The sequence below is a fragment of the Taeniopygia guttata genome, chromosome 15 (genome assembly GCF_048771995.1).
Source record: "Taeniopygia guttata chromosome 15, bTaeGut7.mat, whole genome shotgun sequence".
In the NCBI taxonomy this organism is placed as follows: Eukaryota; Metazoa; Chordata; class Aves; order Passeriformes; family Estrildidae; genus Taeniopygia; species Taeniopygia guttata.
This window is the reverse complement of record NC_133040.1, coordinates 2,100,791-2,113,279: the sequence shown is the minus strand read 5'-3', so window position 1 is coordinate 2,113,279 and position 12,489 is coordinate 2,100,791. Positions and strand designations below refer to the sequence as shown.

Here is a 12,489-nt window from a genome sequence, read left to right as displayed (position 1 = left end):
AATACATAGTCAGGAACATAGTGTCAAGTTTTTCTACCTGTAGAAGGAAATGCTGTTACCACTGGTCTTCACTTCTGTTAATTTCAGCAGCCTCACAATTTCAACAAAAAGACCTTGTTTGTTTATAAATATGTCACAGATTAATTCCTTCTTGCTGAAAGCACACTCGTGTATCCTGGTAATGTTATTCCAAAGGATAGCTGTGTCTTTATTTGTACCACTGGGTTCCTCCCAGGCTGTTTGTTACATTCCCACCCATTAGCTGGGTATACACCCCTGAGTTCTAATGTCAGGTGTGAATTTAAAGGCCTGCCTGATGAATATTTTGGACCAGAACAAGGTGTGCAATGTCTTGTTGACTGGATTCCCTGCAGGAGCCTGTGGAGATGCAGTGGGGATGGGGTGCAGCTACAAAAATCCTTATTAGGAGTTTGCTTAGTGGGAAGGTTTGGCCAGAGAGGTTTGAGGGTGTCCCCGGAGGGAGGTGAAAGGCAGAGCTCTGTGCCCTGGGGAGGCTTTGGAACCCATGGGGGAGAGAGGGTTGAGGGCTCTGGCTGTGCTGTCTCAATTTTTAAGTGCTGTTCCTAAAGTCAGAGATCTCTCAGGATTCAAATCAGGAGAGACCAAAGCTCTGCAACACGCCTTACTTGTGGGCTTTGCCTCTTGCTGAGGTTTATTTGTTGTTTACTCTCCTTTTGCAGGTTAGAGAAGTGTTCGCTGCCTGTCAGGCATTTACTGCCTGGTGATCATTGAACTTGTTACTTGCATTGTTCCCTCTCACCTAAACTTTCCTTGTATTGACTTCTAGTAAAGAAAAAAAAAATCCTGTTGACTTTAGCTGTTAGGATAAAGGTATTTAGACTTTCTTTTTGGAATCTGGCTGTATTCCAGCATGCTTAGGAAAGAATCAGTGTCAGAACCAGTTCTGACCTGTAATTTGGGTACATCCATGCCCAATTTACCAAAAATATAAAAATAAAAGAATTTATCTGAACCTGTGAGCACATCCTTCACTTTTGTGTCAGGTCAGGGACACACAAAGCAGCTCTCAACACTTCAGTTCCCCTGGTGATTCTGTCTCTTCTGGTGCAATTCATCAGTGGGCAGGTAGTGATTATCCCAAAATAAAGACAGAGGATTTTGGGGGTAGGTCATTACTTTGAGTTATCTTGGTTAGTTTGTTTATAGTATGACTGCATTTGGTGGTGGGGTGTCAGGTTCCATGAGTTTTTGTATGTTTTTCTTTAAATACTCAAATCATTATTGAATATACTGGATTTTGTACTGGGTGTATTATTTCTTTGTTTATTTCCAAAAGCAAGCAGGGTGTTTGGGAGCTTCATTCCTTGGTGAGGGAGCTGATGTGTTCTGCTCAGGTCTGGAGAGGTTCTCTGATCTGGTTACCGGCCTCCAGCTCTGCAGCTGAGACTTCCAACAGAAAATACAGGGAAAAGCATCTGGAGACCTGGATATTCTGAGAGTGTGGGAATCCTTAAAATCAGAGTTTTGGGAAAGCTGCAAAAGGCAGGCCTCAGAGACAGCAGAACTGTGATTAGAGCTAAGCAGCAGCCATAAGGTTTGTCAGAAAAAAAGTTATATAAGATGTAGACAGTAAGGACAAATAGAACAATGGTCAGTGTATTAATGCTCGGATAGAATAACTCCCTAAGCTACAGAAAAGTATATCTAGCAAAAGTATATCTAACAGCTATTAGGAAGCTCTAAGCTTAATAATGGAGCTCTGTGCAATTGTGTTTTAAGGCTTACAAGCAGGTATTGTATTTGAAATAAGCAAGCATTTTTTTAACCAAAGGTACATGTGGTTATACTATACTGTGGTTGGATAGAACTGCTGTCAATATGCTTTGTGTGATTAGTCAAAAGGCTTTTAAAGTGAGTTGTAGCACAGAGTTCTTTGGCTACTGCTGCGAACATGAGCTGCTGGCATCTTCCCATTGTCATAACCATGTAATGAGGTTGATGCTGAAAATTAACAGCTCCAGACAGTCTCAAGCTACGTCAGGGAAGGTTTAGGTTGGATAATAGGAAAAAATTTTTCACTGAAAGAATAATAAAATACTGGAATTGTCTTCCTAGGGAGGTGGTGGAATCACCATCTCTGGATATGTTTAAAAAAAGACTAGACTTGGCACTTGGTGCTATAGTCTAGTTGTGGTGTTAGGGCATAGGTTGGACTTGATGATCTTAGAGGTCTCTTCCAACCTCATGATTCTGTGATTCTGAGCCGCGTTCCTCAGCAGCCCCGTCCCGCTGGTGCTTCGTACATGGAGCCCTAACCCGCAGCAGGCTGTGGGGAATGGCTGCCCTCAGGGCTGCAGCAGCACCCCGTTCTGAGGCGCTGACGGAACCCTGGCGCGTGTGCCCGCTGCAGGAGCCGCAGCCAGACGCTGAGCTCGGAGGCCAGCGTGGACGAGAGCGGAGTGTTTGAGAGCCTCAAGGCCGAGGCCGCCTCGCCTCAGCAGCTCTTCTCGGGGCTGGCCGGCATCCCCGCGGCCTCCATCGCCTCCGCGCCCTTCCCGGCCGGGCTGGTGCTGGGCTCGGCGGCCGGCGGGGGAGAAGTGTTCATCCAGATGCCGGCCCCGAGGGACGAGGGGGCCGGCCGGGCCGAGGGGGCCCCGTTCCACGCCCGGGCCCCCGGCCATCACTTCCAGCACGGCCACCACCGCGGCTCCTCGCTGCTGCACATGGCCGGGGCCGACCGGCACGGCCACGCCGAGGAGGGCAACGAGGAACAGGCCGGAACGCCGGCCCCGGCGCTCTCGGAGCTCAAAGCTGTGGTTGGGTGGCTGCAGAAGGGACTTCCCTTCATCCTGATCCTCCTGGCTAAAGTCTGTTTCCAGCACAAGCTTGGTGAGCATTTGTAGAGCTTTTTGAACTGTGATTAGAGGGTGGTTGGGAGGCTTTATCAGGCTCTGATGTTCCAATACGTTTATCCATGTGGCAGTGTCTAGATGGAGTCTAGCATGAAGGGAACATATTCAAATGCATGGGATAATGCATGTGATAAATTCCCCATAACTTTCAGTCCAAGCTGTTTTCATCTGGGTCAGATCCATCCATTTCCTGTCCTGAGCATGCTGTTCCTTTTCTTGATTTCTCCCTGACATTCCTGTGAGGCTGAGGATGTTACCGAGGCTTCTCCCTCAGAGCTCTCTCTAGGAGAGATGGGGAGAGCTTACACTGGTCACAGCAAAGATATCTATGTAGCACAGAGGGGTTCAGAGGGAGGAGACTCCTGTCTTGCAGGTAGGGTGGAGGGTGTGAAATCAAAGAGCATCAGCAGTTTCTCCCTGACAGAGCCTTTCCCTGCAGGAATTGCTGTGTGCATTGGTATGGCCAGCACCTTTGCCTACGCCAACTCCACGCTCCGAGAACAGGTGGCTCTGAAGGTGAGTCTGGCGTTTTACCTTCTTCTGTATGGGGATTTATGAAGGAGTTTTCAATGAGTTAGAGGCAGGACCTCTGAGTTTTTTAGGTGATGCGATTTATTTTCTTACTTTCTGCATAGGCAGGAAGGGTGAGTTCGGCTCACATCTTCACTGCATGGTTCAGAAGGTCCCAGACCCCTAGCTACAAGGCCTTTTAAGGATTTATTGGCTAATAAAACACTGCCAACAAGGATATTTATGTTTTTGACTCAATCCTTACGGGTTTTCATCTTATGGACTTGTGCTACCGTGTGAGCTTTCTTAGCCAATCATGTTATGACAGACAAACCTACAGTATTGCATTCTAAATGTCTTGTTTAACCTTGTAATTACTTTTATTTTTCCTATATCTTAAACTCTAAGACTGTAAACCTTCCTCCACTTAATGTGTCTCTGCTTCAAACTATAAATCCACATTCTTGCTTCTAGCACCTAAGTTTAGAAGCCTTTTCCAAAGTCTCAAATCAAATCCTGTGTTTAATTCTAAGCTTTGGTTTACAGGCCCAGAGTTCTGAGAATTCTCTGCATTTTGGATTCCAGCACTTCTGTTCCCAGCAATCTTTTTCCATGCACAAAATACTATCTGTGATTGCAGTGTAGTGCTGAATGCATTTATATGTGCAAAGATCTGTCTTCTCCTTCCTGTCTCTCCCCACTGATGCTCTCCCAAAGTCTTTGTCCTGCTTTTTTGTGAAATGTGGTGTAGTAAAACAAAGGAGGACAGGTCAGGGATGTTGTAATCTGCATCTCCCTCTGCCTGGCAGTGCCTATTCCAGCACTTCTCTGCACCTTGGTTTCCCATATGTACAGCAGAGATAATGTTTTGAGACGTTCAGCTGCAAGATTTCATAGATGTATTGCTTGCTAGTAGCTTTATAATGCTCTGGGCATTAATATGCTTAGAATGTAAAGAAACCAACAGATCTTTTCTTCTGATCTTCTGTGTTTGGAGAACAGTTCAACAGCACTCAAAGCACAAGGCTAGAATTCCTTTTTTGTCAAAATGACCTGGGTGGCACCAGTGCATGCTTGTATCTGCCAGCAGCAGTGGAGTCAATGTGATGCAGCACTGAGTGAGCAGATGGATAGCACAGCCCAGTAACAGATTGCTGTTGCCTTGCACTCTGCACCTCTGGCCTTCCAGCAGTGTGCCCCTTGATCTGCCTCCTCTAAATCTCAGCACAACAGGCCTGGCTGTTGAACAGCTACAGAGACCTCCTTTCTTAATAAATCAGCTCACAAGAAAAATGGGGGTTGTTTTCCTCTCAGGAATAAAATTTACTCCCCAAAGTTACCAAGGGCCAAGACTTGGGACAGTGACTTCTGCCATCCAGCTTGTCTGTAACTTTCCATATGTGTTGAAATGCAAAATTTCCACTTCTTTTGACCTTTACCTATTTGTTCAATCAAAAATGAATGTTCCAGAACCACCATGCTTTATGATAGCACCCAGATGTGCTGCAGGTAGTGGTGGGGTATATTTGATTTAGCTGAGCCTTCCACTGAGTGACTTTGGGTCCATTTATAAGAATTGTCACTCCAGCCAGGTGGCAGCTCAGAATTTAGGATGATACGTGGAATGGACTTTTTAAAATCTGTTTGTCGTACGTCATTTTAAATATCAGGGGATTTTAGGTGTCCCAAGAGAGATCCCAACTTTGAAGATGAATTCTGCAAGTAATTCTGTCATTTTCACCAGCTTATTTCAATTAATTTCCATTGAAAAGGTTACGTGAGTGAGAAGCATTTCTGCTTGTGTTTATAGATGTCTTTACCTTGCAGACTACTTCTTAGTCCTGTGTAAATCAGCTAATTACTGAACACTTTGTTACATATTTGCATCCCCTGGGTTGGATTTTTCAGCAGTTGAAGGCTCAGCTCAAGTCTTGATATTTTGACCTGAAATAACTCTGCTCCTTTTCCTTGCTCAGGAGAAGAGATCAGTGCTGGTTGTCTTCTGGATCCTGGCCTTTCTCACTGGAAACACCCTGTACTTGCTTTACACATTCAGCTCTCAACAGCTTTACAACAGGTGAGCAAAATCTACATTGTACAGGATGGGAGCAGGTGATAAATGCCAGGGAGGAAAAGAGGGAAGCCCACTTCTCCCCCAGACTGTGGGAGGAACTGTGTGCCCTTAAAGGATCTGCTGTCTTTGTTGCATCTCTGTAATAACTTCCAGTGCAGGAAAAGAATGTGTGTGTCCCCTTATAGGATTATGCTTCTGTCAATAAAGGACATAAGCAGTGTTTAACTGGGCCAGGGTGTGATGGTGTCAAAGCAGGGTGGATCCTTCCAAAAATGACCTCTGAATTCCCACTGTGACCACTGCAGCTGAACATCAAGTGCAGGTGTCAGAGGCAGATGAGGAACTGACCCAGTGATTTTCCTCTTCAGTGTAGGACAGGAGATGAAGCAGCAGTTTTACTCCAGTGTCCTCAAGGCACTTGGATCTGAAATAAATTAAGATAGCCTTGCCTTTCAAATCCTGACTGAGTTAGTTCTCAAATACAGAAAGATTTCTGCTCATGGATTTGGTTCACAAGTTAATGTAAAGCAGACAGGAATAATCACAGCTAGGAAGCAGAGAAAAGGGGAGATTTGAGAAGGTTTGAATGTGGGTCTGAATGGGAGAGGCCAAGCCATGGGATTGTCTGGATGGAATGGAAAAGGAGGAACAGGAGTGGCAGAAAGATGTGGAAGTGAAATCTGTTTGCACCACAGGGTAACAGGGTGTCTCTAAGAAGGTGGCCAAGGTGGCATGAATGGGACTAGTTCAAAATAAATGCTAAATCATCTAAATGAAAGGGATTTTAGCAATTTGGGGCCATCTTACAGACAGTTTAGAGTGTGGTTTATTACCAGTGGGCAGGCTGGACCACAGCTCCAGGAAAAGCCCTGTTCTGTGAGTGCTGCAGTGGTGTCATGCCCAGGCTGGTGTATCTCTTGCTTGCCAGACCTGGGACTATTCACAAGCCAGGCTTGTCAGATTAGAAATGTCTGCTTCAGTTTTGTTTCTTTCTTTCATTTTTCATTTCCTGATTTTTTTTTTTCTTATTTCTAGTGCATGAATAGTAGTAAAGTCTCTGATTCTGTTTCTGTTTTTAGGGTGTAATTTTACCTGTTGTGCTGTGCCAGTGTTGTGAGTATTTTCAATTCATGTTCAGGCTTTTCATTTTGGGTTGGTTACTTTGCTTTTTTTTCTTTTTTTTTTCCTTTTTTTTTTTTTTTTTTTTTTTTTTTTTTTTACTGTTAAGTTTTTGTTTTCTACCATGAGGCTTTAGCAGGTAAATACGCTGAGGTTCCAAACAGACTTTATGGGTGTTTGGGCCCTGCTTTGTGCCAGTGGGCAAACCTGCTGAGCCCTGTAGAAATGGGCAAGAGCAAAGTCAGGAGGCCCAGAGGAAGCCCAGATCTGATTTGTGTGTCCTCCTCCTCTTGTCCTTGAGAACTTCCCTGAAGTTCAGGGCACTACCTGGGCTCTCTCTAGCCAGCAGTGCATACAATGAGCTTGAGCAAGCTTCTCCTCAGTGGTATTTGAGCTTTGGTGTCTCTTTCAGCCTTATATTCCTGAAACCCAACCTGGACAGGCTGGACTTCTTTGACCTGATGTGGATTGTGGGCATTGCAGACTTTGTGCTGAAGTACCTCACCATTGCCCTGAAATGTCTGATCGTGGCCCTGCCCAAGATCATCCTCGCTGTCAAATCCAAGGTAGGAGACTCTTCTTGAGGCACACACCTTTGTCTTTGATAATCCAATACCTTTACCACACATTTGCAGCATGGAACCAGAGAATCAGGGAATGGTTTGAGTGGAAAGGGACCTTAAATCCCACCCAGTGCCACTCCAGCCTGGCCTGGGACACTCCCAGGGATCCAGGGGGGGCACAGCTACTCTGGACACGCTGTGCCAGTGCAAAATCTGGATGGAGGAATAAAACCACTAAAATCTGTTGCTAAACCTTTGGCAGAAAGTCACCTGGCATCAAGGGGTGGTTTTTGAGCCATCACAGACCTGAGCAAGGGTTTGGTACTACCAGCAGTGATTAAAGTCCAGGGAGGTGAGGTGAGCATTGCTTGAGGAAGAATCAGTGCTAGAAGCCAGATAACTGCTTTTCTCATTAAGCCTTGTTTTCTGAGTGATCTCTGTAAATTCACATTTCTGAAGCAGGAACCTCTTCATTTCCTGGGAAGAAATTGCAAATATTTGTCTCTTTGGCTTCCCATTTAGATGAAAGAAGTAACTGGGTTAAACTGAAGCCACAAAAGACAGCACCAGTTCTAACCATAGGAGAAAAAAAAATTAATTAAACGCTTCACATATTTAAATGTTTATGAAACCACATGTAGACTAAGCCTAACTTTTAAAAGTTTCTCTCTCATTTAAAACACCTTTTGAGATGTTTTTATTTTACATCTCTCATGCTGCCTCTTCCTCCACTCAATAGTGTCCCCAGTTCAGGGGCAGATGTAGCAATGTGTATTATTTGCATTCAGCAAAGAAACCTCTGGCAGCTGTTGGGATGAAAGGCACTTTGCCTTGCAAGGTACCAGCAGTAATTGCTGCAAGTCTCAGGCAGGGCACTTCAGGGGGTACCTAAACTGGGAATAGTTTTGCTTAGAAATGACATGGGTGGCAGGGGAGTTGAGCAGTTTGTTCCTGCACAGTAGGGCTATCTGAGATGGTTATTAATTTATTTCTGGCAATTGTCCAGCTTTTTTTTTTTCCCTTCTATTATTATTATTATATTTTGGGAGATTAATGTGCTGGGTCAGAGCATAATCCAGGCTGGGGAGGGAGGGAGAAGTGATGTGAATAGTCTTCCCAAGATAAATGGCAGTGCTGGAAAAGGTTCACAGCCTTTGCTTGCTTGTCTGAGAGCCATCCCAAGTACTCATTAATCCTTGTCAGGAGAGAAGAAAGAGAGGGGGTCTTTATTTGCAGCTCCAGTGAGAGGCTGGTAGGATCACATCTGTCAAGGGCCTGTAATGACTCAGAGCACAGATGCTTCATTTTTAATATCTTTTTCTGGAGAGCAATGTGTCCCACTTTTTTTAAGCCCCTTTTTGTCTCAGGATGTTGGGGATGGTCTCTCTGTCCCCTGGCACTGCGGGTATCCACCGCCAGATCTGGGTTTGGTTTGGGGGTTCTCTCCCCCACTCTGCAGCCTTGAATCCAGCCGAGCATGAGATCTGGTGTAACAAATTGAGCAAGGTCAAACTGGGATGGGAGGGCTCCAGGGGAGCCACAGGACACCCTGGAAATGGTAATTGGTGATCACACACATAGCTGAGCTCCTTCCCTGGGCCTGCTGACCCCTGGCCTGCACAGGTGAGGGATTTAAATGGAACCTTTTGCTCAGTTACAACACTTCTAGTGCAATTTGTGCACATTAACTTTGACCAACATTTTTATCAAGTTTTTTCTCTGACTACGTGCCAGATACAAAGTTACTGTCTCCCTCCCAATGTCCTCCAAGTAATATTTCTGCCTGAAGCCCAGCTTGGAGTTTATGAACTTCTGGGTGGTTGTCACTTAATGGTAACAGGCTGCTGGAGAAATACCAATTTAACTCAGTAAAGCTCAATTTTTTCAAGGTGCATATTTATATATAGTGAGAAGGTTTTGTGCCAATTTAACTGCTCAGAACAGCAGCCTCTTGCTCCCCTGGTAGTGGGCCTGAAGTGGAAGTTGCTGCACTCTCAGGGCTGGAGTTCAGCACAGGGGGATTTAATCCTCAACTACTGGCAGTCAGCAGTAGATCCTAAAACTTGCCCTTGGATGGGATTTGGGGAACTTTAATCATCCTGCACTCAGCCTCTGAGCAGGCTCTTTGGATTTTCCTCATTCTGGAAGTTGAAAGGCACTTGCAAAGCTAGCCTGGCTTTTCCTGCTGCTCCTCAGGATCCTGGTCCTCTCTGAATACTGTGTGGTTTTTGCTTTTATTTATCAGTCTTTATGTCCCCCCTCATTCTTCTCTGTAAACTGAACTCCAAAAATTTTTTGAGTCTTTTCTCAGAGATTGTTAATTCCAGATCTTATTAGTCTCTTCTGGACTGTCTTCATTCCCTCCCTGTTTTCTAGACCATTTCTCCAACCTGTCAAGGTGAATTTGGAATATAATCCTTCTTTCCAGTTGTGCTCACAGCTTAGTGCCTGCTGTACATTACTTTGTTCCATCAAGATCATCAGTGACAATAGTGAATTGCACTAAACTCTGCTTTCATCAGTTGGATGCATCTTTTCATTTTGAAAGAAAACACAGGAAAAATCTGTGTTAGAACACTCAGTTCCCCCCATCCAAAATACCTGGGTCATGTTTTCCTAGTATGGCCCATCACAGGAAGGGCATTTTTCGTTGTAAACTTCTGTGATTTGTAGCATCAGTTTATGCTTTAACTGAGAGAAAGGGAACTAAAATTGAGGGGCAGAAAAAGTTTGTCTTTGCACAGTAGGCAAAACCCATCATCATGGGGGCTTGAAGTGTGAAGCATGAAAGCTGCTTTATTGTGAGGGTACAACCAGCCAGAGTTCTCCAAGCCTGAGTAACTCAGACATTCAAGATCTCTGCAAGCAACTCCTCCAAAGAACGAAGGAAGACTTAAAATTTTGATGAAATAACCCCAGACTTTCCCAGGTTCCAAACCAACCTGGAAAACAGATGCACCAGGAGAGGCTGTGAGACTCCATTCAGACTGGAATGCAAGGAAAGGAGAGAAAAGCAGGAGAAGGAAGGTAACCCCAGCACCAGACTGGCCCAGAGCTCTGTGGAGTTTCCAGAGGATCCCACCTGTGCTGGAGGTGTCCCTTCCTCCCCTCAGGCTGTGACAGGGACACTGAGCTGGGTACAAGTTTCAGTAACAGCTGAGCTCATCATTCCTTTGGAAGGGAGGGCTTGGCTGAAGGCTCTCCATTAAAAAAGGCAAATAAGATCATTTGGTTCAATATAAAATGAATTAAAGTAAATTAAACTGCAGGAGCCATGTGGCCTGCAGAGGCTTCCATTGTTGTGCACACATCAAGGGCAGCTTTTCATTTTCACTGCTAAGGAATGACAGCTTGAGGGGGGTGGAATTCAAAATCAGGAAATAAATAATAAAAAGACACAGTTGCCAAAGATTTCACTTAGGAAATCCCAGGTGCCTGCAAGCTTCCCATCCCCTCCTCATGTTGTTATCAGCAATCTGAGCTAGAGAAGTGAGTGAAACATGGGGGGAGGGAGAAGGAAAATCAAACCAAATAGGACTGTAAGAAACTGTTACCCCAGTTCTTGCATCTGTGTGTCCCTATCCCTATAGGGGACAAAGATACCATGGATATTTTAATACATAATAAAGGCCCTAAGTGAGAATTTTCTCTTCATGCTCAATGCAGAGCCAAGTTACAGGGGACTGCATTTACAGGAGAGTGAAAATGCAGAAGGAGAACACTGACATTGACCCCTCACTGCAGCTTTGAAAATACTTGCTTGGTGGCTTTTTCCAGTGGATTATTTTATTAGTGCTTTTTATTTTAAAATTACCATCTCATCAAGTCTGGTCAGAGAAAACTTGGCCTGGATGTGGCAGCAATTTCAAGTTCTGCACTTGGACCTTGGACCAAAAACCTTCTTCAAGTGTCCATCATATTTCCTGTCACAGATGGGTACAGCTCTGCCATGGAACCTGGCACATTAATTTCCATATTCCTTCTGAAACTGCACAAGACAGACACAGAACTCTCTGGAGAGAGGGGTAGGGATAGGGAGGATTGACAACTTGGAAGGGAGGAAGTTAGGGAAGGGCTTGGGAAAATTGGCAACTGGGAAAGGGAGGGGATTAGGGAGGAGAACAGGGGGCAAACGTGGATTCAAAGCAAAACACACCACAACCCTTCATGGACAGCAGTCTGAGCTTGGGTCCTCTTGGGTCACAGGAACTCCAGGATGTTCTGCAAGGACTTTTCCCTGCTGCAGCTGGGACTGATGTGCTGTCCCAGAGTCAGAAGTGTGGGATTTATTATTTACAAAATCAAAAACTAACTGAAGCATAAGAGCAGGTACTGAGGAGTGGGGACTCCTCTGTCCCCCTCCCTAAACTTGCTTTGCAAGTCACTGCTACTGAACTTTTTAAAAATCATTGCTCTTCAGTGGTTTCCCAGTTTAACTTGCCAGTTTAAGATACAAAAATGGGATTTTCAGAAGCGTTGTGCGCTAACTAAAATTCTCATTTTCCCCTCCAATCCCACCTTGACATTATTCCTCATTAGTCCTGCATGGATTTTCACCAGCATCCTCCATGCCACAGTGCTGTTTACTGTGTAAATCTGGGAGTTTGCTCTGTTTTACTGCTCCTACCCAACACCTGATCTATTGGCACCATGACCTGGAATCTCAGCAGAGCCTGCTCTCCTCTGATCCAAACTGCCAGCAGGACTCCAAAGCTTTTTCAAGCACGTTTCAGAATATGCCCTAATGCTGCTGCTGGCAGCAGAACAAGTGAGACTTGGAGCTTCCCTCGAGTGCTAATCACACCTTGCAGTTGCCTCATTGCAACTTCTCTCACTTCTCTTGCATGCCCCACTCTGATTGCGCTGTGTCAATCCTTGCTGTGCCTCTGTTCCTTGTGGGGAGGCACACTGAGGCAGAGCCTTATGGCAAAGGAAACTGCACACTGAGCCCTGGGGGGAGTCAGCATCCCCTCTGCTGCTGCAACCTGCCCCCTTTGCTGTGTCTAGCTTGGGATTCCATTTTTAATTACACTGTTCCATGGTATTTTTCTGTGAGGCTTCTCCCCTCCATCACCACGCCCCAAGGGTGAAGGTGAGGGATTGAATGAAGCTGTTGCAGCAACTGGAAAGTTCACAGGAAACAAAGAGAAGAACGTTCTACAAGTTCAAGTTGAGTTGCTACACTGGAGAATTAAATCCTCTCCTTTGCCAAATAATTCTTGTGTGAATCCAGATAAGTCAGGTAGAGCTGCAAACTGAAGTCAGGGCTGCAGCTTTTAATGGTAATGTGAGCTAGAAAATGAAGTGTTTTATAAAAAGTCTAATCCCA

General features: G+C 45.1%; 1 protein-coding gene across 4 annotated transcripts in view; it reads left to right on the top strand.

Moving 5' to 3' along the window:
* RNFT2 (ring finger protein, transmembrane 2) overlaps positions 1 to 12,489 on the top strand; it is a 29,607-nt gene that overhangs the window by 3,662 nt on the left and 13,456 nt on the right. For all 4 annotated transcript variants that reach the window (XM_072936146.1, XM_072936143.1, XM_072936144.1 and 1 more), the window contains exons 4-7: positions 2,393 to 2,871; positions 3,334 to 3,410; positions 5,381 to 5,481; positions 7,010 to 7,163. In XM_072936146.1, the coding sequence (XP_072792247.1) occupies positions 2,393 to 2,871; positions 3,334 to 3,410; positions 5,381 to 5,481; positions 7,010 to 7,163 (811 nt within the window). The remainder of the gene's footprint in view (positions 1 to 2,392; positions 2,872 to 3,333; positions 3,411 to 5,380; positions 5,482 to 7,009; positions 7,164 to 12,489) is intronic.